General features: G+C 42.9%; 1 protein-coding gene across 1 annotated transcript in view; it reads left to right on the plus strand.

The window, feature by feature from the left end:
- Positions 1-26,381, plus strand: part of col4a2 (collagen, type IV, alpha 2) — a 71,221-nt gene that overhangs the window by 40,551 nt on the left and 4,289 nt on the right. Inside the window, exons 5-42 of the mRNA XM_080456530.1 lie at positions 7,306-7,440; positions 7,631-7,675; positions 7,793-7,909; positions 8,025-8,093; positions 8,222-8,257; positions 8,756-8,809; positions 8,925-8,960; positions 9,103-9,144; positions 10,372-10,446; positions 10,582-10,626; positions 10,748-10,795; positions 11,007-11,042; positions 11,225-11,269; positions 11,435-11,504; positions 13,460-13,579; positions 13,717-13,866; positions 14,105-14,176; positions 14,802-14,953; positions 15,518-15,590; positions 15,837-15,943; positions 16,023-16,206; positions 16,661-16,717; positions 18,233-18,307; positions 18,437-18,535; positions 18,763-18,984; positions 19,564-19,725; positions 19,930-20,100; positions 20,281-20,424; positions 20,546-20,671; positions 21,018-21,199; positions 21,388-21,451; positions 21,571-21,645; positions 21,840-21,947; positions 22,059-22,166; positions 22,570-22,641; positions 24,272-24,397; positions 24,642-24,758; positions 26,001-26,162. Coding sequence (XP_080312656.1) covers positions 7,306-7,440; positions 7,631-7,675; positions 7,793-7,909; positions 8,025-8,093; positions 8,222-8,257; positions 8,756-8,809; positions 8,925-8,960; positions 9,103-9,144; positions 10,372-10,446; positions 10,582-10,626; positions 10,748-10,795; positions 11,007-11,042; positions 11,225-11,269; positions 11,435-11,504; positions 13,460-13,579; positions 13,717-13,866; positions 14,105-14,176; positions 14,802-14,953; positions 15,518-15,590; positions 15,837-15,943; positions 16,023-16,206; positions 16,661-16,717; positions 18,233-18,307; positions 18,437-18,535; positions 18,763-18,984; positions 19,564-19,725; positions 19,930-20,100; positions 20,281-20,424; positions 20,546-20,671; positions 21,018-21,199; positions 21,388-21,451; positions 21,571-21,645; positions 21,840-21,947; positions 22,059-22,166; positions 22,570-22,641; positions 24,272-24,397; positions 24,642-24,758; positions 26,001-26,162 — 3,781 coding nt within the window. The remainder of the gene's footprint in view (positions 1-7,305; positions 7,441-7,630; positions 7,676-7,792; positions 7,910-8,024; positions 8,094-8,221; positions 8,258-8,755; positions 8,810-8,924; positions 8,961-9,102; positions 9,145-10,371; positions 10,447-10,581; positions 10,627-10,747; positions 10,796-11,006; positions 11,043-11,224; positions 11,270-11,434; positions 11,505-13,459; positions 13,580-13,716; positions 13,867-14,104; positions 14,177-14,801; positions 14,954-15,517; positions 15,591-15,836; positions 15,944-16,022; positions 16,207-16,660; positions 16,718-18,232; positions 18,308-18,436; positions 18,536-18,762; positions 18,985-19,563; positions 19,726-19,929; positions 20,101-20,280; positions 20,425-20,545; positions 20,672-21,017; positions 21,200-21,387; positions 21,452-21,570; positions 21,646-21,839; positions 21,948-22,058; positions 22,167-22,569; positions 22,642-24,271; positions 24,398-24,641; positions 24,759-26,000; positions 26,163-26,381) is intronic.

A 26,381-nucleotide genomic window follows, 5' to 3' on the forward strand; every position in this document is an offset into this window, starting at 1 on the left:
ACAGTATATTGCACAGTTGTTTCCCTTTACGAGCATGGTTAAAACTAATAAAAAATACATTTTTGTAAAACCAAAAAACTCAATGAGCAATGAGCTTTTCCTGAAATTGAAATTGCAGGGTTTTCTACTTTAGACAAGAGCCACATATCACTTTAGGCCTACATAGAAGAAAAGTCCCAATGTCTGCTGTTCTTCACTGCATACATTTAGATGTGTGTATGTGTGGGTGGGGTAGCTGTCTATCTATCTATCCCTGTTTCTATCTTTATCCTTCTTTTAAAATTTGTGTTTATTTTTTCTCTAATTGTAATAATTGAGCCACCGTGAAGAAACTGCTGTGTAAGTCACTTGTGCAAATGTTTCCACCAGAGGGTGCTGACAATGCCAAACGTTGCCTTTTTTTCTTCAGTCCAGCATGGCAATGTTATGAAAATAAAAACGAAGGTAGAAGTGATTGCACGAAGCACAGACCATATATAGTAGGCTTGTTGTACATTTAGGGCGGGGAGTGAAAGGTGGAGAGGGCAAACGCAACCACGCTGGAAAAATGAAATCATGGAGGACCTACTGACCTCCAATCAGAAGTTACTTCAGTCTACCTACTGCCTTCCTCGAGTCCCTTTCTTCCTCCTGTCTCTTTATTATTAGATTTGACTGCTGCTTGACGGCTGGTCGTAGCCCATTATGGAGCTCATGGGAGAAGAGGCTAAAGGGGTGACATGAGCCTCCTCTCAGAGATGGAATGATGAAAAACAACAACGCAGGTAGTTACCTAAACAAGACAGATGGCAGCAGTGTTCTCTTTTATGCTAGAGCTGCATAGTCTGCTAAAGTCATGAACAGCCTTCAAAGACAGAGTGAGATGAACTTGAATACACATGTGCCCGGCTGCCTGCACACGCACACATGCATGTACACCAGAGTACATAGGTTCAATGTCCTGTATGATCCAAACACCAGGAAGATGTTTGAAGGGCAGCATTCCTCAGATCTATTTTATAGGTTCTCTGTTTATGCAGGTGTTGAATTTTAGGACGTTGTGTCAAAATGCGTTCTCACTCCTTGCTTTCCTTCTCTGTGTCTTCATATCTGTCCCTGACACCTTTTAGCTGTGCGGCAGGCACTTCATCCATCGTATGTACAGCACTTGTGTGATTGGTGTGTGTGTGTGTGTGTGTGTGTGTGTGTGTGTGTGTGTGTGTGTGTGTGTGTGTGTGTGTGTGTGTGTGTGTGTGTGTGTGTGTGTGTGTGTGTGTGTGTGTGTGTGTGCCCGCGCGCGCACACCCATACCTGTGTCTGAAGATACTATTGTAACTTAGAGACATTTCTTGGCTTTGGTTCATGATGCCACAGTGGATTTACACACCTTAGCAGATGTAAAGTGTAGATAACAGGCCCCATTTGTAACGCCTCCCTTGACTATCTCCAACACCATTTCGTCTTGTAATCTCTCCACCTTTTCACCCTCGATCTCGATCTCTGGGTGTCAACTTTCAACGTTTAGCTTCTCGTCCGCGTAACAAGCTGTGTTGGGCTGATAAGTTGAGACACACTTGGGCCATTCTGTGGCTTGTGGAGAGAGAAGGGGGGGGGGGGGGGCAGACAGAAAGAGACAAAAGGAGGATACATGGAGATGTAAAAAGGGAGGTGAGAAGTCTCGAGAGGTTTGTGGGAGCGTCGGGGTGGTGGAAGAGGAAGCACGGGGTGGAAGCACTGTAAGAAGATAAGAACGGGGGAGTGACAATATAAGGAGGAAGTGAGGCTGTGGAAGAGTAGCAATTATAGTGTAGAAGTGACGGTGTGGGGAGACCTGAAGGGAGGTTTAGATTTGGAGAGGACTTGTGGGGGAGGATCGGAGATGGGAGACGTTTTGCCCAGAGAGACAGAGGGACATGTTGTATACAGAGGGACATAAGGGAACAACAAACTGTTCTGTAGGTAGGGGGAGGCAGATCCTCTTGATACAGATGTAACCCCGGCATTGCAGCTGGCTCTGGTTCAACTGCGCTCCTCCGCATGCATACACAAACACTGGTGCTTGGAAACATCTCGCCCGTTATCGGCCTCACATGAGGAATGGTATCTATCAGTCCTGTGTTCTAGCCACGCAGAAAGATACAGAGCAGTGCACACATACCATGCCAGTGCTCCAGACGGCAATCTCTCATGCACTTACAGGCTTGGACAGAGAGACACACACACACACACACACACACGCACGCACGCACGCACGCACGCACGCACGCACGCACGCACGCACGCACGCACGCACGCACGCACGCACGCACGCACGCACGCACGCACGCACGCACGCACGCACGCACGCACGCACGCACGCACGCACGCACGCACGCACGCACGCACGCACGCACGCACGCACGCACGCACGCACGCACGCACGCACGCACGCACGCACGCACGCACGCACGCACGCACGCACGCACGCACGCACGCACGCACGCACGCACGCACGCACGCACGCACGCACGCACGCACGCACGCACGCACGCACGCACGCACGCAAAAACTCGCCCAAAACACACTCGCCCCCCATTCTATATACCGCCGATTTGCCTGTAATACCGCCGGATTTGCCCCGGGGCGACTGTGTTTTGGGGCGAGCGTTTTGGTATTCCCCCGTCGATGCGCCACGATAAACAAGGAAGTGCAGTGGATCAAATAGAATCACTTTTCGGTTATTGCATCGTCTATTTCTCACTTCAAATGTTTTCAAAAACATTCTTGAGAGCAACGTTTAGTTGTAAATGACATTGGTTGTTTGTTTACATGGCTGTCATGTTGGATAAAGTATAAAACCAAGCAGCGCAGGTTGGCACAGGCAGGTGTTCTGAGTCTCTGATTACACAGCGGTCCGTTATAGAGCTCATCGGTCATTATCAAGAAATAATGACCGATGACTGACCAATCAGAATCGAGCATTCAACCAAGCCGTGTAATAAAGGCAATGAGTTCATTGAATCTATTTTGATAGATGAATTGCAATAGCAACTTTAAGCACTGCTGATGTCATCTCTAACTGTCACTGTTGAGATAGAGCCATGCTCCTGGAACTATCGAGGAGGTCTACTCGCTTCGTGGTTCAGATTCAAGCATGCCACCACGGTATATATCATTAGTTCTTTCCCATGTAAGAGGCTGAAGTTTTCAGAACAGCTTGGGCTGTTATGACAGAGCCGCTGTCGGTCTGTTGTCTGTTCTTCGCGGAACAGCTGCAGGCTTAAGGTTGAAACAGAGACAAAACACATACTAGCTCCTGCTCCAGAAAGCCAGCCAGGCACAGCCCTGCCTACCACACACACGCACACACACACACACACACACACACACACACACACACACACACACACACACACACACACACACACACACACACACACACACACACACACACACACACACACACACACACACACACACACACACACACACACACACACACACACACACACACACAGTGTCAGGTGAGTTCGTTTCTATTTCGCATTATCTGCATCCTCCATCTGACAGTGATTTGTCAGTGGGCTTGTTTGAATTGTTGTCTGACATTGTTTAGGCTCTCTGTGGTTTTATTAATTCCTCTGCATCACCCCAGGACCCTTGGCTCTGGTTTCATATCACCAGGCCCGGGACAACTCTGTCTGGGGACAAACATGAGTGTGTTTGTTGGTTCTCACAGTAACGCTGTCAGACCCCCAAACCCCAAGAGGTCACCATAGGCTGACACAAACCCCCCGAGCTCCCAAACCATGCAAACATTTCCCATGCTATCGTTGAACTCACGTGTTTCTTGACCCTCCATCTTTCAAGCACCCCCTTCCTTCAAGCACCCCCTCCTTCCCCTTCCCTAAGCTAACTATTCTCTCTCCATTCTTTCACCCTTGAGATTGCAGCTTCTCCTCTCCTCTGCTCTCCATCTCCTCTAACCACTTAAACCCTAGAGTCCCTATTCTGGGGCAAATGTTTGCGGGAAATAGCAGATCTACTAGCTCTTCACCATGCGATGCTTTATGACCTTGTAGATCAGCTATTTTTGGCAAAGAGATTTTGTCTTTACAAAATCTCTTGCCCTAGGGGACTACGGTCAACTGCATACATGGGGTTTAATTGTCTAAATTCTCCCCCTGTGTGTGTGTGTGTGTGTGTGTGTGTGTGTGTGTGTGTGTGTGTGTGTGTGTGTGTGTGTGTTTTTTCTGCCTGTTAATCAAAATACAGAATAGCACAAAATGAATGTTGGAAGTATTGTATCTATGCATCATCTACTTGGTTACATAAAGTTACTAAAGTCACCAACCAAGAGTCAAACATAGAATTCTATCCAGCCTCAGTAAGATTTATAGCTTGTTCCCTTTTCTTTCTTTTTTAGTCATTGCCAATTCCCGCCATGTTTTGTACTGGTTGGTCTTGGAGATGGTGACAAACACATCTCCTCCGATAAACATGACGTTAGCAGCTGCTTCTTCTCACCTGATAGTGAGGAGTTTTACCAGAAGGGCATAACGCTTGTGGAGGAACACGCTTTCCCTCCCAGTTCCGCTCCTTGCTTAACAGACCAATGTGTAGGCGTTACTAATGCACTCCCCTGCCGGCTTCCTGCCCACTAACATGGTCAGTTGTGTTTGTTGGAGAGCTCGGCCAAGCCGGAGGCACCATGAAGGAACCGAACTCCTGTCTCCACCCCTGCACCAACCGGACACTACCTCCCTTTTCATTTTGTATCCTTTAAGTGTCCATGTCCCTTAAATTGGACCTCTGTAATGTTTTGAATCCGGTGAGATATTTTATTTATCTAATTGTGTGCCTGGGTGTGTGCCTGCCTATGAATGCATGTTGAGGCGTACATATAAACACAAGCAGCGCTGCAGGGGATTGTTGTAGTTGAGCAGCACCATGATTCTGAAGACCAAAGAGGCACCGCTTCACCGAAAGAGGAAATAACGGGCTGCCTCGTCGTGAAATTAGCATTATCAACATGCAGTTGTAGGAACAGAGCTAACCATAATGATGGTTGTGCCACAAGCACCTTGAGAGTCAGCTCCGCCAGCGCGCGCGTGTGTGTGTGTGTGTGTGTGTGTGTGTGTGTGTGTGTGTGTGTGTGTGCGTGCGTGCGTGCGTGCGTGCGTGCGTGCGTGCGTGCGTGCGTGTGGGTGCGTGTGAATAATAGCAATTCCAAAATGGGCACATTTTCAACAATAGCAGATCCTGATTTCAGTTCATCCCCTAAATAATAAATTTCAAAGATTATGTATTTTTTTAAACAAGGCTTGTTTGTTCCAAGACATGTGATACTTCTACCTAATTTCAAATTTACTTATTTTATTTCAGTATTTGTAGATTTAGATTTAGCAATCTATTCACATTCTGCACTGTTCACAATTTGTAAATACAGCCCTACTCATGTTGTAACTTAATCATTTCATATCCATGACAATCTTTTTGTCCAACAAGGTCTGGCCTTATACAGTAGATCAAAGTGTGTAGTGGCAGTTTTATGTGTGTTTCCTTTAGACTAGTCTTGTAGTCTGTTACACATTGTTAAACATTGTTTAAACGTCAATAAAAGGGCAGAAAATATTTGGCCCCTGGATACTGATGGATTATACTGTGTGGCCCCAGAGCAATGTTAAGTTGAGCAGCCCTGGTGTAGAGGAAAATAAGTAGTGTAGAGCCCTGGGGACTCCAGTCAACAAAGTATACAGGGTTTAAGTGGTTCAACCCATGAGAGTTCACCCTCTCTCCTCTCGGTCTGTCTGTTCTCTCTCTTTCAACACATCGAGTATCATAACTAACGCGGTATATTTAGCTGGCAGATTGGCTGGCAGATCTGCAGTCTTAACGGGCCAGCAAAAGCAAAAGCTCCTCCATGAATAACCCTTTAGATTTTTACCTCCCTGACATGAACTTGCACTGTGAACATGGTTGCTTTTTGTTGTTTTCCTTTTAACTGGCATCTGACAGTACACCGTGCCTCTATCCACCTTGTGCTTATCTCCTCACAAAACTATCTGGCTCAGCATACTGTACATGCAACTTATGCCTTCCATACTCTGTGTGTGTGTGTGTGTGTGTGTGTGTGTGTGTGTGTGTGTGTGTGTGTGTGTGTGTGTGTGTGTGTGTGTGCGTGTGCGCGGGTGCGTGTGCGTGTGCGTGTGAGAGACCTAGAGGGTCGTGGAGGTGCGTGTGAGATAAAAAGGGTCTATCTCCCTCCAGAATCAAGCGTTTATTGCATGAGAGCACACACTCTGGTTATCACAGGTCCACACAGATATTCCACCATGCAGGTTTTTAAAGTGTTCCCAAGCACATTTTCCTCTGTGTGAATATGGCTGAGTCAAGGATATAAGACCATATTCTCTCTTAAGAATTTAGTCACAATTATTTAAGAAATGTTTCTGCTCCTCAGCAACCCCCCACCTTCTCCTTTCTCTCCACGTCTCACGTCTGATAAAGTGGAAAGATATTTTGAGGGGGGGAATGTCTAAAAAGAGAAAGAAATTACACATTAAAGTGCTTATAGTCCATTTAACTCTTAAGTCAAGTTTTGTCAGTGTATTGTCAGTCAGTGTATTGTCAGTCAGTGTATTGTGCCATGCCTGCAGCCTTTTGGACAGGCATACATGTAGGTGTCACTACATAACCACTGGATGGTAGTAGAGAGCACAGAGTGACATGAATCAGAGTTTACCTCCCAAAACAAGAAAAATGTCTCCACCTAGTGGCTGAAAACTGATCAAAACAATCCAATCCAAACCAAACTACATTTAAAAAGGAAAGAGCACATGTTGAAATTGTTACATACTGTACATGTTTGCCAAACATTGCTCAATACAAATATTTTAAATAATCCAAAGCACAAGGTCCGGGTCTTCCTCGGGTACCTGATGAAGATCTGGACGGTCAAATGTTGTTGTTTATCTTTAATAATGTTTTGTGGGCGCTTTGAGAGTGGTGTGCGGATACTTTCTGTGCTTTCTAAACAATTCAAAGCAAACAGAGGTGACAATATAGACCTTTAGATAGTTTGTGCTGTCTTGTTGTGATGCTTTGATGTATGAACTCCTAGTTACTTATACTCTGAACCTCCTATATTCTTCGAGTAAGTGTGACTATTGTCTTCATCCTATTATCACTGCATCAAAATCTATCTTTTATGGGTAATGTAACTCACGTGAAATTGCTCAAGATCTAAAGCTGAAAATGTTACTTAATGTGAGCCACCCAGTTGGATAATAGATGCATTGTGCATGCTTGTCTCTAAATCTTTTTTCCCCTTCTCTACTGAACTAGGGTCAACCAGGGCCTCTTGGACCCCAGGGCCCCAATGGGCCACCAGGCAGACCAGGGGAGTATGGCATCCATGGACCTACAGGAGAGAAAGGTGATCGTGGCAGGACAGGGATCATGGGTCCCAAAGGAGCAGTGGTGAGAAATGATCATCTGTTGTTTTCAATATATAATATAGCTCCACCTTGTAAAATCCTGAGGATGAATTTAACTGAGAGTGCACGAATGTAACCAAATGGATATTTGTTATTTCTTATTACAAGTAGACAGATTAAATAATTTCTAACACTTCTGCTTTGCTTAATTTATCATTCCTGTCTCACTACAGGGAATGACAGGTGTTCCTGGTTTCGGTGGATTAGATGGCATCCCTGTAAGTCTGTCCAACCAGTGAGCTGACAATAAAAAGTGACTGGATCAATGAGTGTGTGTGGTACAACACGGCTGTTAGGTCTGCTCTGACTGTGATGTTATAACATTTTCTCTACAGGGCCACCCAGGACAGGCCGGGCCCCGGGGGAGGCCAGGAGCAGACGGCTGCAATGGCACACACGGAGATTCGGGGCTGGCGGGGCAACCAGGATACGATGGCTTACCTGGCATTCCTGTACGCATGGCTCTCTCATGTAAAACATGTTGGCATTGGTGTTATTGACAAGTGACATTAATTGAACTCTTCACGTGTCTTCTCCCTCCACGCTCGCTCTCTCTCTCTTTCTCAGGGCCATTCAGGCAGGAAGGGACAGAAGGGAGATTCTCTGGAGCTCAGTGTGTTCATGAAGCGTTTCAGGGTGAGGAGACACTGTTCTGAACAACCCTCCGAGGTCACACGATGACATCTGTGAATTGACTATAAATGGAGATATCACTGTCAGATGCCTTTGTGTTCAACTCCTCTCTCTTTCTCTTTTCTCTCCAGGGATATCAAGGATTGCCCGGCTACCCTGGCATATATGTAAGTGTGAACATGCCCTCTTTGGTTGATGAAATTGTCATCAAATAATTTTTCTTGATACTACTGGTATGGTTAGATCACTGCTGAAATTTGACAGAATATGTCTCACGTTGAGCGTGACCCTGTAACTCAAGACTAACTAGAATTGTGCATGAGGGCTATTTATTTATTGTATTTATTTAACCATTATCTTTTCACAGGAGTGTCCTGGCCAGTAAAGGCAGCAACAAATAAAACTCATATTTATACACATGACACAACACAGGCAAATAACGTACTACATTCAAAGTTAAGATGACTGAAATTGAAGTAGAAAAATATAAATCAACAAAACCGCAAAACAAAACCATAGTATAAATTGTTTAATGCTCTGCACTGACTCACCTGAGTGCAAAGGCTAGCTACAACATTGTGCGTAAAGCTTAAATAAGGCTTTAACTTTCAAACATATTCTGTTTTACTTCCCTATTTTGCATAATTATTTTATTGTATTTCCAGGGACCACAAGGTGGCCCAGGATGGGCAGGTAACAGAGGCATTCCAGGACCAATGGTAAGCATGTGTGCATTTTTGTATATGTCTTTGAGAGTCATTTTAAAATTACTTGATACTAGCTCCTCACCTACTATGAATCATACTGCAAAATCTTTTCTGTCTCATCTAACAGGGACCCCCAGGTTCTCGCGGTCCCCCTGGACCAAAGGTCAGGTGACAACAATGAAATATGTCTTTGTCTTTGTATATGTCTTTGTAGACAAATGTTTTCTAGAAGCCTGTATCAAGCAAGTGACTTGTGCTGAAGATGAACCATCCATCCATTTGAAACTGTTGTCTTCCTTCAACAGGGCACCATGACTTTAGTGCTGAAGGGCGTCAAGGGAAATTCGGTGAGTGACCAAGTTTTCTTTTGCTTTATTTAGATTAGGTTTTATTTAGATTTAGGTTAGCACACAGACATGAAACTACTACTCTACTAGTAGTAGTAGTAGTAGTTTATTTCAGTCCATTTAACGAAACATGAATAGATACAGTTGAGGCTACTAAGTATAGGAGCAGAAAGGAGGAGGGACATTCACCAAATTTCTCCAAGTTGAATCAAACCAGGGCTGTTGTGATTATGTGTTGACGCATGTTTGTAGAACTTTAGGCATACAGATTGGGGATGATGTCTGGGAGGAGGGTCTCTGTAGAATTCAATCATGCTCTGTTAATGTTCGACTTCAATTAATACAATTTAAAGTGATGCACAGACTCCATTACTCAAAAACAAAGTTACACAGAATATTCCCAACCATTTCCCCGCTATGTGACCGATGTAAAATGGCAGAAGCCTCTCTGACCCACCTCTTCTGGACATGTCCAAAACTTTATTCTTTTTGGTGTGATATATTTAAATGGTTTTCTGTTTTGTATGGATGTGTGTTTAAACCTGACCCAGAGATCGCATTGTTTGGTTTCTCTCGCTTATTGTCAAATCATAATGCCTCTGTACAAAGCACAATAATGTATGGAATGGTAATTGCAAAAAAAATGATTTTAAGACTCTGGAAATCTGATGTTGTGCCACACTTTAAGACTTGGTTATCTGAACTTACCTGTATATTACACATGGAGAAAATTCGATATGACCTGATGGACAATTCAAACAAGTTTTATGATATATGGCAGCCACTTCTAGATCACCTTGCTCAAATATCACACTGAACCTATTTGATGACTGTATGCCTTTCCACTTTCTACATTATCATTATTATTTATCTAGCAGTGTAAATGTACTACAATGACCCATCATTGTTTTGAAATTGTGCCCTGTCTCTTTATTTTATTTCTATTTTTTGTCTTCGTTTATCCTTTTTTTTCCTTTTACGTCTTGTCTCTTTTGAAAAAACCTAATAAAAATATTATAAACATGTTTGTAGAACTTTCCATTAGCTTGTTTGGATTGCTATGAGTTGAAGACATTGCTGTGCCAAAGTTGTTTGCTATTCTGTTTGCAACCTCTGACTCCCAGTCAGATCAAGTGATATGTTTTGTAATTTTGTATTTATCCTGTACTGTACACAATGCCCTCATGCTGTGACTGATTCTGATTGCATTTCCATCTATGGCCACAGGGTGATGCTGGAGAGCCTGGTCTACCAGGGAATACAACATTTCCTCACACAGGACCTGATGATGAGTATTACCAGGTCAGTACAGCCACAAACTATTACTATACATCAAAGTGCTCTCTACTGTTTGGGTGAAAACTCAAGAAGGACAATGTATTTTAATATGCAATGATAAAGATTAACCACAATATTTACACATTATCCTTATTTCAGGGGAAAAGAGGAGAGACGGGCCAGAAAGGAGAAAAGGGAGAATGGGTAAATGATCAGTCAGGCACACCACGCACGCACGCATGCACGCACAGACACACACACAGCACACACACACGCGCATACCAAGTCATTCCTCTTCTAAAAGTGTATTAACCTCTCTCTTCAGGCTGACAACAAGGGGGAAACTGGTGTGATGGGATTTACAGGGCCACGGGTGAGCACAAGCACATTTCGTCACATCGCAACATGTTGTGAGCTTGTAGATCTGCTATTTTGGCTATTGTTGCCAATGTTTGCAAATGTTTTATTTATTTTTTTTACAATATTTGAAATATTTTGAAAACCTTTCAAAATGATCACTAGCCTAAAATAGGGAAACCAGATTTAAATTTGTTATTAATATCTTAATAAATCTGTTTGGACAGGGTCCACCTGGCCGAGATGGATCGAAAGGACCAAGGGTATGCTTTCATTAAAAACTTTAGCGCGACTACTCTGACATCTGGAAATAAGTATTACTAATAATGATGGATCACTCTGCAATATTCACCTGAAAGATTTAATGTATTCTAATTGTATATGTGCAAGTATTTAATCTCTCTTAATCTCTATGCATGTCTGTCTGTCTTATGTACATTTTCAGGGGGACCTTGGCGAGCAAGGGCAAGGAGGCAGAGATGGCCCAAAGGTGACCATGCAGTGCAGGCCATGCATCATATCTGCATGATTATTTATGATGCTGGTGGTTATTAATGATCCATCTAAACTGTGTTATCCCAGCTCTCTGAATAATGCCATTCAAGGAGGTTCATTGAAAAGTCAAGCGAGGACTGACAGGATGTTTGTGTTTCAGGGGACTAGAGGTGATCCTGGAGAGTTGATATCATCTGGACAGTCTTCCTGGCCTTGGTGGTCTCAGAAAGGTGATAATGATAACAGAATAATAAATCGGTCCATTTTGTATACATTGTATGATACTACAAATACTGTAACTGTCTGGCTTAATAGCATATAGCTTTTTGGGTATTGTTTTATTTAACTTACAGTTTTTCTCAATCGCTTGGTTGTATTACCTGCAACTCTTACTGTAACACCTCATTCCCAACAGTAAAATCATTACCCGTGCAAAATAACCTATAACATTGAAAATGATTGTGCTGCCACTGGCTTCAGATTTGTTTAATATCTGTGTTATTTGCATACATTTATGTTTTCTATTTACTTACAATGAGTCTGTAAGGATGACTCCCTCTTGTGGCTGTTTTTGGTCATTTGGTTTAAATTTGTAACCCAGTCCAATGCTTCTGATCATCATTGAAGTAGTAACAGGAGTGACAGTGCAATCACTGTAGTAAGTAGCAGGTGTGATACATTCCACAGCCACAAGTAACTGAGTCTCACTGCTTCAGCCATACGGTTTTGTTTTCTCCTGCCTACACACAGTTTTTCTGTTCTACTTAGAGCCTTGGAAACTATTGTCTTTTTACGGATATAAATCTGACATTCTTAAAGTAAAGTTCAAGAAAAGTTACGCCTTGTCCTCTTTTTTGGAGATGTGGATTTCTCGTTCGCTATCTGGCCATGGTATAGGGGCAGAATAATGGTAGTCAATCGTTACAACAATGTCACCAAATGCATAGCACCTTCTGATCATTGTGTACACACTCAAAATGCAAAGTATGCGCGTATCTTTTAAAGTAGCGCTGCAGTCCTGTGTTGTAATCGGTTGCTAATTAGTTGCAGGTGTCCGTGATACATACAGACAGACACACAGACACACAGACAGCCAAAAACACAAAGAGCACCTCACCACATTCTGCTCTGCGTTGGAATCTGTCGTGAAGGTTCGTCATAACGTGTACACACTGGGCTACAAGTGGGTGTGCCTTCAGATCAGGAAGCAGGCCGCGCTTTACCCAGAGCCTTCTATGGCACTGGCTTTACCCAATCAAATGTAGTGGGCGGGATTTACGTGTCCGCCGATCCTTCCCCACTCGAAACCAACCAAAACTAATTTAACAATAGAGTCCGCGGAGCAGACAAAACCACGAAAAGATATTCACATTTTAACTTGCTCTTTCATCATAGAAACAAGTGGGCTTATAACCAAAACGATCCATGTTCTCTGGGAGAAGTGGTGTTAGTGTTCCGTGTAGAAATATTGTTAGTTAGCTGTTTTTCCTTCTCAATTGGCTCTGGGTTCCCAGATTGCTCTCTTAGTAACACTGTAGGGTGCGGTATTTGTACTGATTACACTGTTGACACAGTAGCGATATCAGGATTTTCTGTGATGTCATAATGACACTGTGATTGTGTGTGTATTATTTGCTCACGTCTTTGCCTAAGCTTGGGGTGGGACACTGTATGGTCACTATGGTTTACCGTTTGCTTACGTATTTGATTGTGCTTTGTATTTTTGTTCTGCACTGTGCAGGCTATTGTACAGGTGTACGTGTATATACTATTGTTCATTATTGATCGTGTTTTTGTGACGGTATTCTTCCCTTGGCCCATAGTTCCCTTTGTATTGCTACTGTACCCTTGCTGTACCCTACAGTACTTTTATCACTCTGTATCTCACTCAGTAACTTAACTGCTATGCTGCCTCGGGCGACTGAATTTTACCCACAGGACCAATACAGGCCTATCTATCTAAAACTGTGTCAATGCAAATGGGAAATACAAATGTGAAAACATTGAGAAGTGAAATAGTGTATTGGCCAATTGCCTTAATGGTGTGGGCGTTTGAGGCACTGTTGAGTGAGCTTTGAGTTTCAAGAAATGCATCTAAGCAACTGAACTGTAATTCTTTTTTGTCTGTATTGTCTGTTGCACTAATGCCTCTCTGGGTGAATTTTGGTTTGGTTGACTGATGTAGGTGTAGGTCCTCCTGGACCTCGTGGAGAGCCAGGTCTACAAGGGGCGTCTGGCACAGTGGGAGACAAAGGTATCCGTGGCCCCCCAGGTCGCACTCCCAGCGATGATCAGCAGCAAATAGGTCAGTAAATTAAGTCATAGAGCTGATGATTATAACCCAACATTACAGTATTGACTGAACATTACATTAGTCATTACGTTTGCATTTAGTGTTCCATGTATTGAGGCCTGTATTACAAAGTTCTCTCTTTGGCACAGGATGGGACTTTTTTGGACCATCTGGCTTTAAAGGAGAGGAAGGAGATAAGGGCCCACAAGGAGAGCCTGGATCCCCTGCTAGAATACCCGGACCTCCAGGCTTGGATGGCAGGCCAGGAGAAAGGGGCCCTCAAGGGCCTATGGGTTTATGTGAGTGAGTGAGTGAGTGAGTGAGTGAGTGAGTGAGTGAGTGAGTGAGTGAGTGAGCGAGCGAGCGAGCAAACAAGTGAGTGAGCGAGCGAACAAGTGACGTGCGTGCGTGCGTGCGTGTACTAGGATACATGTGTGGCAACCGTTGAACCAGTTTGCGTGTGTTTGTTTCCATACAGTCAGTTTCTCTTTCTCTGTTTTCATGATGTCCATACTCTATCATTCTGCATGTGTACAGTGGAAGAAGCCTTCAAGGGTGATGCGGGCCAGAGAGGAAGACCAGGCAATGCTGGCCATAAAGGAGACAAAGGTACTGAAGGCATACTGTGCAATCTTAAATTGGATTGAATGCTAGGGTATGTTAATTGCCAATCCCCATGGACCCTAAATGACTGCACCTAATTAAAGGGGAATTCTCTATATCAATTACAACCACAGCTAAACTCAATATCATCTTTATTGTCACATCACAAGTTTACAGTTGTCAAAACGTGGGTGTAAAGCTCCCAACATTTTGCAGTTTCAACTAAAGAATAGAGAAACAAATGTAGAAACAAGTTAAACAAAATAAAATATCAAGAAGGCACAATGTCACATATACATGGTCAAAATAGAAATAAAATGAGGCAGGAATGCTTCTTGTATAGTATAGAAACATTTGCAGCATACAGTAGCAGATATAGAATCACAGTCTCTTGTTCAGGTGAGAGACGTCACTTAGCAGCAGATAGCCTTCAACAATTAACTATTTCATTTTAAGTTCTCCAAGGATATATGGCTGATGTGTGTGGGTGTGTGTGTGCGTGTGTGTGTGTGTGTGTGTGTGTGTGTGTGTGTGTGTGTGTGTGTGTGTGTGTGTGTGTGTGTGTGTGTGTGTGTGTGTGTGTGTGTGTGTGTGTGTGTGTGTGTGTGTGTGTGTTTCCTGTGCTCCTCAGGTGATCATGGGTTGTGTAACTGCACTGTCATAAACACTGCACCAGGCCCAGGTGGTCGATTTGGCGACGGCGGTGACTATGGGATGGCTGGCGAGGATGGTCAGCAGGGGGACCTGGGAGAGGCGGGACCCCAAGGTGTCTATGGATTAACTGTAAGCAAAACAACACTATAATACCTTGTGACGCTAGGCTTTTCTCAGTACCTGCAGGAAGCCTGGTTTTTCTATTTACTGTTCAGTGCTCACATCCAGATTACAGCCCACCTACTGCTGTCTATATACATATATATATATATATATATATATATATATATATATATATATATATATATATATATATGTGTGTGTGTGTGTGTGTGTGTGTGTGTGTGTGTGTGTGTGTGTGTGTGTGTGTGTGTGTGTGTGTGTCTGTGTCTGTGTGTGTGTGTGTGTGTGTGTGTGTGTGTTTGCATAATGTGTGCATAAAGTGCAATCCAGTATCCCAAAATATTACGATATTACATATTACATAAGACCACAAAAAAAAAACGATTTATAATATTCATTATTATTACCATCCCATAGTTTTTTTGTGTATTTATACTCACGTTTTCACGTACCATAAATAGCAGGTCTCCAAGCCTTTTGGAACATTTCACCACTGTATAACGAAGTATAAATCAGGCTTTCTGTGACTTCGTTATTTTACTTTTTTGGGACCCTTTCTATCTGTTGCAGGGAGTTCCTGGTCCCAGTGGTTTGCCAGGTCCAAAGGGGCGAAAAGGCGAGTTATCTGAGGCTACAGATAAAGGTATGGTACTACAAACTCTTGCTTGGGATTGTTCAGATAAAGTAGCAGGGTGTAGATGTAAATTAATACAATACTAAATGTAGGATATGGGGGGGATTACATCTCCATGCTGGCCTTGGAACGACTCAGGATCCCCCCAGTCTGAAGTAGTGTGTGTGTGTGTGTGTACATATTTATATGTTTATATGAATTCATACTGTATGTTTGCATGTGTATGTATTATCAGTGTGCATGTCATCTCCGCAGGATACCCCGGTGAAGAGGGGAATCGTGGTGAACTCGGTCGGCCAGGGGTGCAGGGGCTTCCAGGCCGAAGTGGTATCCCTGGACTCCTCGGTAGTCGGGGCCCGACTGTGAGTATGCCGGTCCTTGTGTAAATCACGTTAAGGGTACCATCAGCTAGATACTGACTGCACTGACTCATGTCAACAGGGGGAAGGCCCGGTGGGAGGGCGTGGCGACACGGGTCCCTCTGGTTACCGTGGCCCGCCGGGCGTGGCCGGGCAGAGGGGAGACCCCGGCAGAGCTCTTGGAGCCGCTAAAGGTTCACCAGGTTTACAAGGTGATGATGGCATACCAGGCTATGATGGCTTGGCTGGAACACCCGGAAGCCCAGGTGAGAAGGATCTGACCACCTCATTCCCCCACATTTTTTCACATGCTGTACATTCTCTGTCCTTATAATTTCTTCTTCTATTGACTCCCCAAAATGTTCACCTCTCTTCTGCAGTCTTTCATTACCACTGTTTTTGGCTGATCATATTAACACAGCAGCCATTTTACTCTTACGGGGGGAGTCTTGTGTACTGAATTTGATGCTGAGCAGCACAATAGAATTCAACCGTAACAACCTGTGATTTGAAGGATGCAGTATAATAGATCAGTGTTTGCCAGCCATTTGTGCCGATGCATAGCTGCATAGCTCAAGCCAGCCATGACATAGCTTGTTTGAGTTAATGCTTATGCTTTTTATTACCTCATGTCTCAAATGCCCCTCTCTCTCTCTCTCTCTCTCTCTCTCTCTCTCTCTCTCTCTCTCTCTCTCTCTCTCTCTCTCTCTCTCTCTCTAGGAGAAGAAGGCTGTAATCCTAGCCAAAGAGGAGATGGAGGACAGGGGGATGTAACAGGTAGCTGGAACTTTTTTTATTGTCTTTGCTGTCTTGTCTCCCTCATTATTTTATGCATAATTATAATCCTTTTTAGGATGCATAATTATAGCTATCCTCTAACGAACCAATAATACATGCAAATGGTTAAAAACAGCAGTGAAAATGGGTGGATGGCATTCATTCGTAAGTAAAAAAAAGAGAAGAAAAGAAAAGAAAAGAAAAAAAGAAATGTATGCCACATTGACAATATCTTCTTTTACCAGCAGATGGCAACCGAGAGCATGAAACAGATCACAATAAATGTCTATGAGTTTTTTATGCGTTTTGAAATACTGCATGTCGTTAGGAATGCATGCCCCTCAGGTGATGCAATACCTGTTGTCAGAGTACTAACTTGCAATAGACATTATCATAGTACTTCAAGGCCAGTCTATGCCATCAGTATTACTTAGAGGCCATATTGATGACATCAGAGATCTGCATACTGTATATGGGTATAAAATGGACATGGACAGACACACACACAGACAGACAGACAGACATATACAGAGATTTGTGGACTTATAGATTTCGGTTCTAGACAACCGCTGATCCGACTGTCTCCCCACTGTGTATATGATTTTTTCCGTTTTATTCATAAAATAACTAACCAGTCAATATCACGCAGTCTCAATGCTAATTAAAATTGTTGTGGAGGTGAGGGTGCTCTCATAGAACAGGGTGCTGCAGCTGCTTTCAGTAGAATGGAAGTCAGCAGGGGCGCTGGCATGGAAAATTACATAGGGGGACATTAATGTGGGCGTGGCCAGGCGGTGACGTCAGGAAGTCCGCTGTCAGATTAGAGAGCGCCAGACTAGACTAGTGTACAAAATAATGTAACCAAATGGACTCCTCTGTGTTTAATTAACTATACAATAAGCATTTGTGTTATGTGTAATGTGTTGTTAGAAGACAATTGTAAACATCTCTCTGGATAAAGACCACATTGTAAATGTAGGAAAGTGTCTTTCTATTTAAGGGAAATTGCTATTACAGATATCTAATCTTCAATGCACAATATTGACTTTGTCATCAATTAATATTCATTTAGATATTCTGTTCAATTGATTGATTTGTTTTTTATTGACATTTGACCAAACAAAAGCATACACATGGCCGTATATTTTTACATATCTGATGTGATGACAGAATTATCTGTCATCAATTGTTATAGGTATAATTTTGTCTGTTAGGGTTTGTTAAGAAACTTTACTTTAAAATACTTTAACTTTAATGTTAGGAGCTTGTCGGTCGGCTATTTTCCTCTCACGGGTCTTGGGTCCCCCCACCTCGTGGTGCCCGCGGTGCCACCTCGCGGTGGGGGAGCGATGGGGCGACTGGACGGAATCATAGGGGGACCAAATGTCTTTTAATTAAACAGGCGACGGCGCCACTGGAAGTCAGTGACGGTGGCATGTCGTGTTGTGCACTTACCACCATAAGCCATGGTGATGTTTGACCTAAGGAGTGCATTTTTTTGTTATGTTTAATCAGGTGAATGTGATGGTGTTCCAGGACCTCCAGGGTCACCTGGACCTCCGGGAATCACTGGATTAGAGGGTTTCTCAGGTAACATGACAAGGAAAAAGTGGTGAATGCTGTTATCATTATTATTTATCATGGTGGAGCAGTTGTTTCGAGTGCTCCATTGCTCGGGCGCCAGTACTGATGCCCTGATAATATTTTGCCATACATCAGGTCTCCCAGGTCAAAAAGGATACCAAGGCATACACGGGTCAGATGGAGGTAAAGGAGAACAAGGAGATACAGGCAATGGAGGCATTCCTGGAAATCGAGGTAAGAAGTGAACGGGAGACGACGTGATATCTATAGGACTATGGCACATAGAGGACAACAAAGCTGCTCAATACTGGAATTTTTGCGTAACTTTTGATATGATCTGTGAGACCACACTCAACACCCTTCGCTTGACCAAGAAACAAACAACAAAAAAAACATCTGGAAAGTGTCAAACTGAAACTAATTCAGCATTCTCTCACTGACAATCTGATTCCCCTGTATAGGTTTTGTTGGCCCCCGTGGGAACTTGGGTCTTCCTGGCGGCAAAGGTGTTGTAGGTAATCCTGGTCTCCCAGGTGTGCATGGCCGGGACGGGACAGAGGGTGAAAAGGGCCAGCATGGGGAAATCTTTGGAGCTTCAACTGGATCTGCCGGTGACCCGGGTCCACCCGGTCTACGGGGAAATAGAGGCGACAGCGGAAATGAAGGAGAGCCAGGCCATCCAGGTTAGTCAAGTTGTCACAAACATACTCACTTTATTGCTGGTGTGACACCAACGAAAAGTACCGTAAACACTGTTGACTGTCAAATATAAATCCCACCATTTAAGGATGGAAATTTAGACCTTGAATTAACCCATTGAGACCTGAAGCCGGTCTCCTAAATCTCAACAGTTTTCTGAAAAACGTATGTTTCTATATCAGTGGTGCTGAATCTTTTTCATGTCAAGGACCCCCAAAATTATATGTATTTGGCCGCCGACCCCCATCAAAATATTTTGTTCCAGTGACCCCCAGAAGCAAAGATTTGAGTTAAAAATGTTCGCTTTAAAAATATATATATTCAAAGATTTGCACACATTTTCACGATTTTTCAAAAATAGCAGATCTACAAGCTCATAGCGCGGCACTCGGTGCCGCGCTATGAGCTTGTATATCTGCTATTTTTGAATAGCCCAAAGTGTAAAAAAATGCTTTTTAGCTCAAATCGAAAAATGACACAGTTCCAGGTCTTAATGGGTTAAGAGTTTGAAAACTCTACCCATAGATTCTTGAAGGACCTGTCTATCTCTTCTTCTTTCCCAGGGATGATTGGCATGCCTGGAATGATTGGTGGTAAGGGTGAGGTTGGCCCTCCAGGCCCGCAAGGGGAAGAAGGGAGAACTGGGCCAGCTGGGAAATATGGATACCCTGGCGCTCGTGGGAGAGCAGGCTCACCTGGACCACATGGGGCCATTGGACAACCAGGTTAGACTCAAATCGTGTATACACATGTAACCACCTATTTGAACCATGGGTCTCCCGTATTAGTAAATCAGACATCTACCACTCAAATCAAAGGGGAATCCCCTTTTGCCATGTGAGGTAGTAGGCTTCTGTCACACCTCGGGAAAGCGACTACGGTAATACACCTGTGTCTTGCGATGTGACTTTTTTTAACCCGTCCTCCAGGCGTCGTTGGTGAGAGGGGAACTGAAGGAGACCCTGGCCCACCTGGTCCCATAGGATTGAAAGGGACACCAGGGACATTTGGTGATGATGGGCCTCTAGGAGAGCAAGGTCCTCAAGGTGCCTCAGGGTATCCAGGCTCAGCCGGACACCCAGGCCTTCTAGGACTCAAGGGTTGGTACTATGCATACTCAATTCCATAATGGGAAAGTTCAATCATCACAGAATCTGCCTTTAAATCATACTGTATATCTCTTGGGCCATTTGATTACTGAAGTTGGCTACAGTCTAATTAAAAATCAGTTCCCATCTAAGTCTTATGCTCCCCAAACTCTCATGTCTTTTCTATCTCAGGGATCAAAGGTTCTCATGGCCTGTCAGGTTTTGAGGGCGGCACGGGCAATGAAGGAATAAAAGGTGCTCCTGGCCTTAAAGGTGTAGATGGGGTTCCTGGACAAGCTGGTGTGAAAGGAGGCGTGGGGAAAACAGGACTAAAGGGTCAGACAACACCTTCGTTTCTACAATTTTGCAATTTTTACAATTTCTCAATTGTTTGGTTTTGAGGCTAGCACATGTACTGTATGTGACTCTACCCCTCTTTTGATCTGGTGTCTTCCAGGTGATCGTGGTCTAAGGGGAAAGGCAGGTCAAAAGCCTCGAATCCCTAGTACCTTTCCTGATGTGATGAAAGGTGCCAAAGGAGAACTCGGAATCTATGGGGAGCATGGTTTCACTGGGCGCAGAGGTATGTAGCCCAGTGATTCTCAAACATTTCCATGTCAATGACCCCCAAATCAATATGTATTTGGCCGTGGACCTCCATCTGAAAATATGTTGTGTCATGGAACCCCATACAAGATCTGTGTTGTTAAAAATCTATACATTTTATATGGTTAAAGTGGTTAAACTAATTTACATGTTACATTAACTACTGGGGACCCCCTGGAACCCCCTCAAGGACCCCCGGGGGTCCCCGGACACCACTTTGAGAACCACTGATGTAGACGTACAACAACTTAAATCACAAGTGTTTTCACGTGTGTCCCATCCTGTTACACCTTACCGTCTCTTCCTCTCTCTCTCCTCTGTAGGAGTTAAGGGTAGCCCTGGTCTTCCGGGACAGCCAGGTTTTCATGGTCATCCTGGTGACCCCAGCCATGACAAGGGGGAGCATGGTAACCCAGGTGCTGAAGGACTTCCGGGGCCAAAAGGAATGCCTGGACCAACAGGAAACCGTGGAATTAGTGGCTTTATGGGAATGAATGGCTACAAGGTGAGCAGAGACGTAATGTAGACTGCACTTGTTTCGGCAAATTTGTGTAATTAGTATTTTTTTTACTTTAACCCATCCTCTAACACCTCTCTAATTCACAGACATGGACAATGCTTAACTCACACTATTGTTTCAGAGTGGAGAGAAGATAATCTGTATAATTGCTAATTATTGTTCATTTCATTCAGGGGGGAAAGGGTACCCCTGGTGCCTACGGTCGTTCAGGAGAGTTTGGACGGCAAGGAGTCAAAGGTACAATGTTGGTTTATGCAACAAAGATGGATATTTCGATACTGGCCAATAGTAAGATGCAGATGTCAATGATAAATAAAACTAGACTGCTCTTGCTAACTGTGCACATATGTTTACAGGTGATAAGGGCCTACAAATTGACATTCCTGGATCTACAGGCCTGAGGGGAGAACTTGGTTTTGACGGGGAGGGAGGTAAGCAATAGTAAAATAAATATATATTATATATATATATATATATATATATATATATATATATATATATATATATATATATATATATATATATATATATATATATATATATATATATATATATATATATATATGGCAAAGAAGTCATAACCTTGGACTTTAAGGTTAACATTAAACTGCCACGCTCCTTACAGGTGAGAAAGGATTAACTGGACAGCTTGGGGACAGGGGCAGCTCGGGATTCCATGGCATTGGGGGTATGAAGGGCACTCCTGGTGATCCTGGCATCACAGGATTCCCAGGTATGACACCTTTCAATATCTATCCTCACATTCCATCATCACAGACACACACTGTATTCTTGTAGAATTGTTCTTGACAATAGTATTGTATTCCTCCTTCATTTCCTCCAGGCTCAGATGGGCAAAATGGAACTCCTGGTACCCAAGGACTGAGGGGCACTCCTGGAAGTTCTGGACATACAGGGTCTTCTGGCTCACCCGGTCTTCCAGGGGATAGAGGTAAAACTCTTTATATATTTAGATGAAATATGAGAAAGCTCTTATAAAGAAAAGATGGTCACCACTTTGGAGAGCATCGCTACATTGGAGAGGGATTTGGTAGGGTGTATTCATGTAGAAATGGTTACCGTCAGGATACTACAGTAAATTGGTCCTTTCACAGAGACCATATCGTCACTGGTGGGCAGAAACCTTGTAATCATATATATTTATTATTACAAGTGGAGTTTTTGTTTTTCATAAATTAATGCCCTATTTTATACTTTTTTGCTTGACAGTGTTGCGCAAAGGATAATAGCCAATCTACAAGTGTCACAGCACATTGCGACGTGTTGTGAGCTTGTAGGTTGGCTTTTTGTTATCTATCATACTCATATATCATCTCTCTTTTCTTGGTGTTCAGGTTTTCCTGGCCTGAAAGGTCTCTATGGATTAGATGGACTGAAGGGTCCAAAGGGTGTCACCGGAATCCCAGGTATTCCACAGAATCTCCAGTATACGTATACACAGAAATACTGTATTCTGTCTAGAGCTTGAAGACTGGTAGAATGTGTACTGTTCTTTACTCATAAACAGTGATCAGATCATACATGGAAAAGTGAGTTGTGATCACAATAATGTGATCAATCAGTAATGCTTACAACAACAACAACATAAATCATTTGAGAGTGTTGCATGATGCATAGTAGATCCGGAGTGGTGGAAAGTAACTGTACATTTACTCAAAACTTAAGTACACCAGTGAGATACTTTTACTTTACTTCACTACCTTATTCTTCTACTTCACTACATCTCAGAGGCAAATATTGTACTTTTTAGATTTAGATTATTGTGACAATACATGCTTTTATCATACCATTAGCTCTATTTTATACATAGGCTATTTTCTAAAGATTTTGACACATTTTGAAAACTTGGGGGGGAAATCCTTGTGCAATGGGACATTCTGCATAATGAGTACTTTTACTTTTAGTACTTAAAGTATATTTTGATGTCGATGCTTTTGTACTTTTAGTCAACTAAAATCTTTAAAGGGGTAGTTCACCCCCAAAATAACTTTTTTTCTATTGATTACTGACCATCTGGAGCCTTGAATTCATAGATATTTTTTAGTTTTTGTCACATTCCTAAGCCAATAATTTGATTATAATAAATGTGTCCCCATTGATTCCGGTAGGAGACACAAATGCATTTGTGTCTCCTACCGGAATCAATGGGGCTAAATTTAATATAATCAATTAATAAAGGAAGGAATGCGACAAAAACAAAAAAATATCCATGAATTCAAGGCTCCATGGGGTGAGTAATCAATAGAAAAAAAGTTATTTTGGGGGTGAACTACCCCTTTAACACAGGACTTTTACTTGTAATAACACAGTATTTCTACATTGTTACTACTTTTACTTAAAGGAGCACTTCACCCATTTCAACCTTATCTTCATAGAATTGGTCCTCAGTGTGAAATTGTGCCATCTTATAGTGAGCATTAGCTCATCATTATAATGAGCTAATTGCTCATTATAAGATGGCACAACTTCAGTCTACTCACTCGGCGTCTCATTGGTGCGCTGTGGACAGTTCAGAAACCTGAATGATAAGGATTGCAAGCTAATAGAAATTACAGCCTTTCTCTTCCTGTTACGTTATCATGCTGAAATAGAAACCATTGTTCTTGCATTAATTTAAAAAAAAAAAGAAGGAAAAAAAAAGGTTTTGAATCATTTTTGGATATTTTTTAAAGATTTCTTTTGGGAATTTTTATGCCTTTATTGATAGTACAGTAGTTTGACAGGAAATGGGGAGAGAGAGATGGGGAGTGACACGCAGCAAAGGCCGTCTGGAACCTCGAACCTGCGACACGCTGTCAGGATACACTGAGCCTAGGTGTGCGGACCGCTGTCGTAGCGGTCTGGGCACATAAGCTCAGTGTAGCCTGACAACTGGCCGAGTACACAGAATCTTGGAACGATCTTATAATGAGAGCATTAGTGAGGACCAATTATATGATAATAAGCTGAAAATAGATGAAGTGGTCTTTTTAAGTACTTCTTCCACCACTGGTAGATCCCAGGATTTTCTGACAGAGTCCATTGTCATCTGTTTAGGTGTGGACACCTATGGACCGGCCGGAGACTCTGGAGCTAAAGGGGAGAAGGGAGAGGGTGGTGATCCCAATTATGCACCTGGCACATCAGGCACATCAGGTTTTAAAGGCTTCCAGGGACCCCCAGGTTAGTAACATGCATACTTGGATGAACTGAACATATTCACACAGCGTCCATTTTCATATTCAGGGGTTCCCCGAGTTGAAAGTAAGAGCAAAATGGCTGCCATGTGAATATGATCAATAGGACCCCAGGAAGAGAGGTCATCTTAGTGGAAGACCACTAAGCTCGGAATCACTGATACAGTAGTAAGGACTGGTGGAGATATTCTTCTACAAAATCAACACTGTTCCATTTTTCATTTGTTCAGGTGACATGGGGCACCCAGGACAGCCAGGGTTCCGAGGCCCCACAGGACCAGATGCGACCCCAGGTAGATCTGGACTGTCTGGAGAACCCGGCTTTCCAGGACCTAAAGGATACCACGGTGGGCATATATTACAATAAAACATAATGATCCAGGCCTCATTTCCTGCCAACCACATATAACCTGCTTGTCAAGTTAAAATCCTTGAAAGGAGAAACCAGTGCTCACGGATACGGTCGAATAAAGCTGACGATGGCTGCTTGTTCTGCTGCCCATTTATTGTCAATACTGGAGTGCTTCTGGTGTCTCGTTTCACTGCTGTACTCATCATGGCCATCATAATTACAAAGATCATATCTGAGCCCTCATCCTGTGCCTCCCTGTCTGTCTCAATAAGCGGACTGGACTAACTGCTCTCCTCCAGTCTCCCTCTTCCTTGCATTATTTTTAATAGTGTTGTTTTTATATTGAAACCTTTTATTTGCATATTTCACCTTTTTTAGTATTAGTACTATTATTTGGGCCTTTATTTGATAGGTAGGCTACAGTGGCGAGAGACAGGAAACATAGAGAGAGAGTAGGGGAGCAGGGTTCATCAATGTGTCAGTACAAGGACAAATGTGACCATGGCAAAACTTGTCCTTGGCAATAAGATTTGCGTGGCAATAAGATTTATTTCCATTATAATTTTGTTCATGTAAGCACTGACTGTACTGATAAGACCCAATTGTTGATATCCCGAACATGGAATAGACTTTGGCCATGCTGCATTGCTGCCTGTATACAGCCAGTATATACGTAGTGGCTTACTTGCAAGTCTCCAGGTTTTCTTCAGAATAGGACACAGAATTAATTAATACAGAAATACTATCACTAGTATACATTTAGGGCTAGGTCTACGTGTTTCTGGTTATATTATTGACCGCTCATTTTGTATGTTCGTGGCAAAAATAAAGCTTTGCAATATGACAATATGACAAGTGTTGTGCAAAAGCTCACAACACCTCGCATAGCATGTAGCTCTGCTATTTTTGAAAAATGTAGAAAACATTATTTTTTACATTTTGCCTACATGCTATAATGACAAAGTGGTTAAGTCTGTCTGTGGGTTTTAGAAATATTTAACCAATGAAAAGTATCAATAAGAGCTGGTGACTAAAATATAACGGGAATAATAATGGGATCCATTGGAACACAGGTTCTGGTTTCCATTTCCTGAAAAGTAACGGTTTTGGACATACAAGGTTTCTGCCCGACAGTGTCGATATAAAATGTCATAATACACTTTATTTTGTTGATTTGATAATTACACAAATGTAATTATGTGTAATTGAAAGTTACTTACTATGGTTTATTCATCAGGGTTCCCTGGACCCAGAGGAAATCCTGGTGTGGAAGCTCCGCGTGCAGAAACAGGTTCTCCTGGGCAGTATGGCTTCCCTGGATTACCAGGTAGAAAAGGAGGCAAAGGAAACCAAGGTCAATCAGGATACAGGGGATCCGGTGGCGTGTCTGGGAAGAGAGGTAAACATAAAATCAGTGATTGTAAACCTTTTTCAATTTCAAGGATCTCCAGTTTGGTATGCACTTGGCTACGGACTCCCATGTGATATGATTTTTTAAATGTCTGTGACCACATTCTACACTTTAAAATCCTCAGTGTTTGTTTATTTAACTCTGAGAGTGCAGGAATGGGACCAAATGGTCCCGTAAGGACGGGTCCATTTGGTCCTATTCGTACTC

Source organism: Gymnoscopelus braueri (assembly GCF_963280865.1).
Source record: "Gymnoscopelus braueri genome assembly, chromosome: 18".
Lineage (NCBI taxonomy): Eukaryota > Metazoa > Chordata > Actinopteri > Myctophiformes > Myctophidae > Gymnoscopelus > Gymnoscopelus braueri.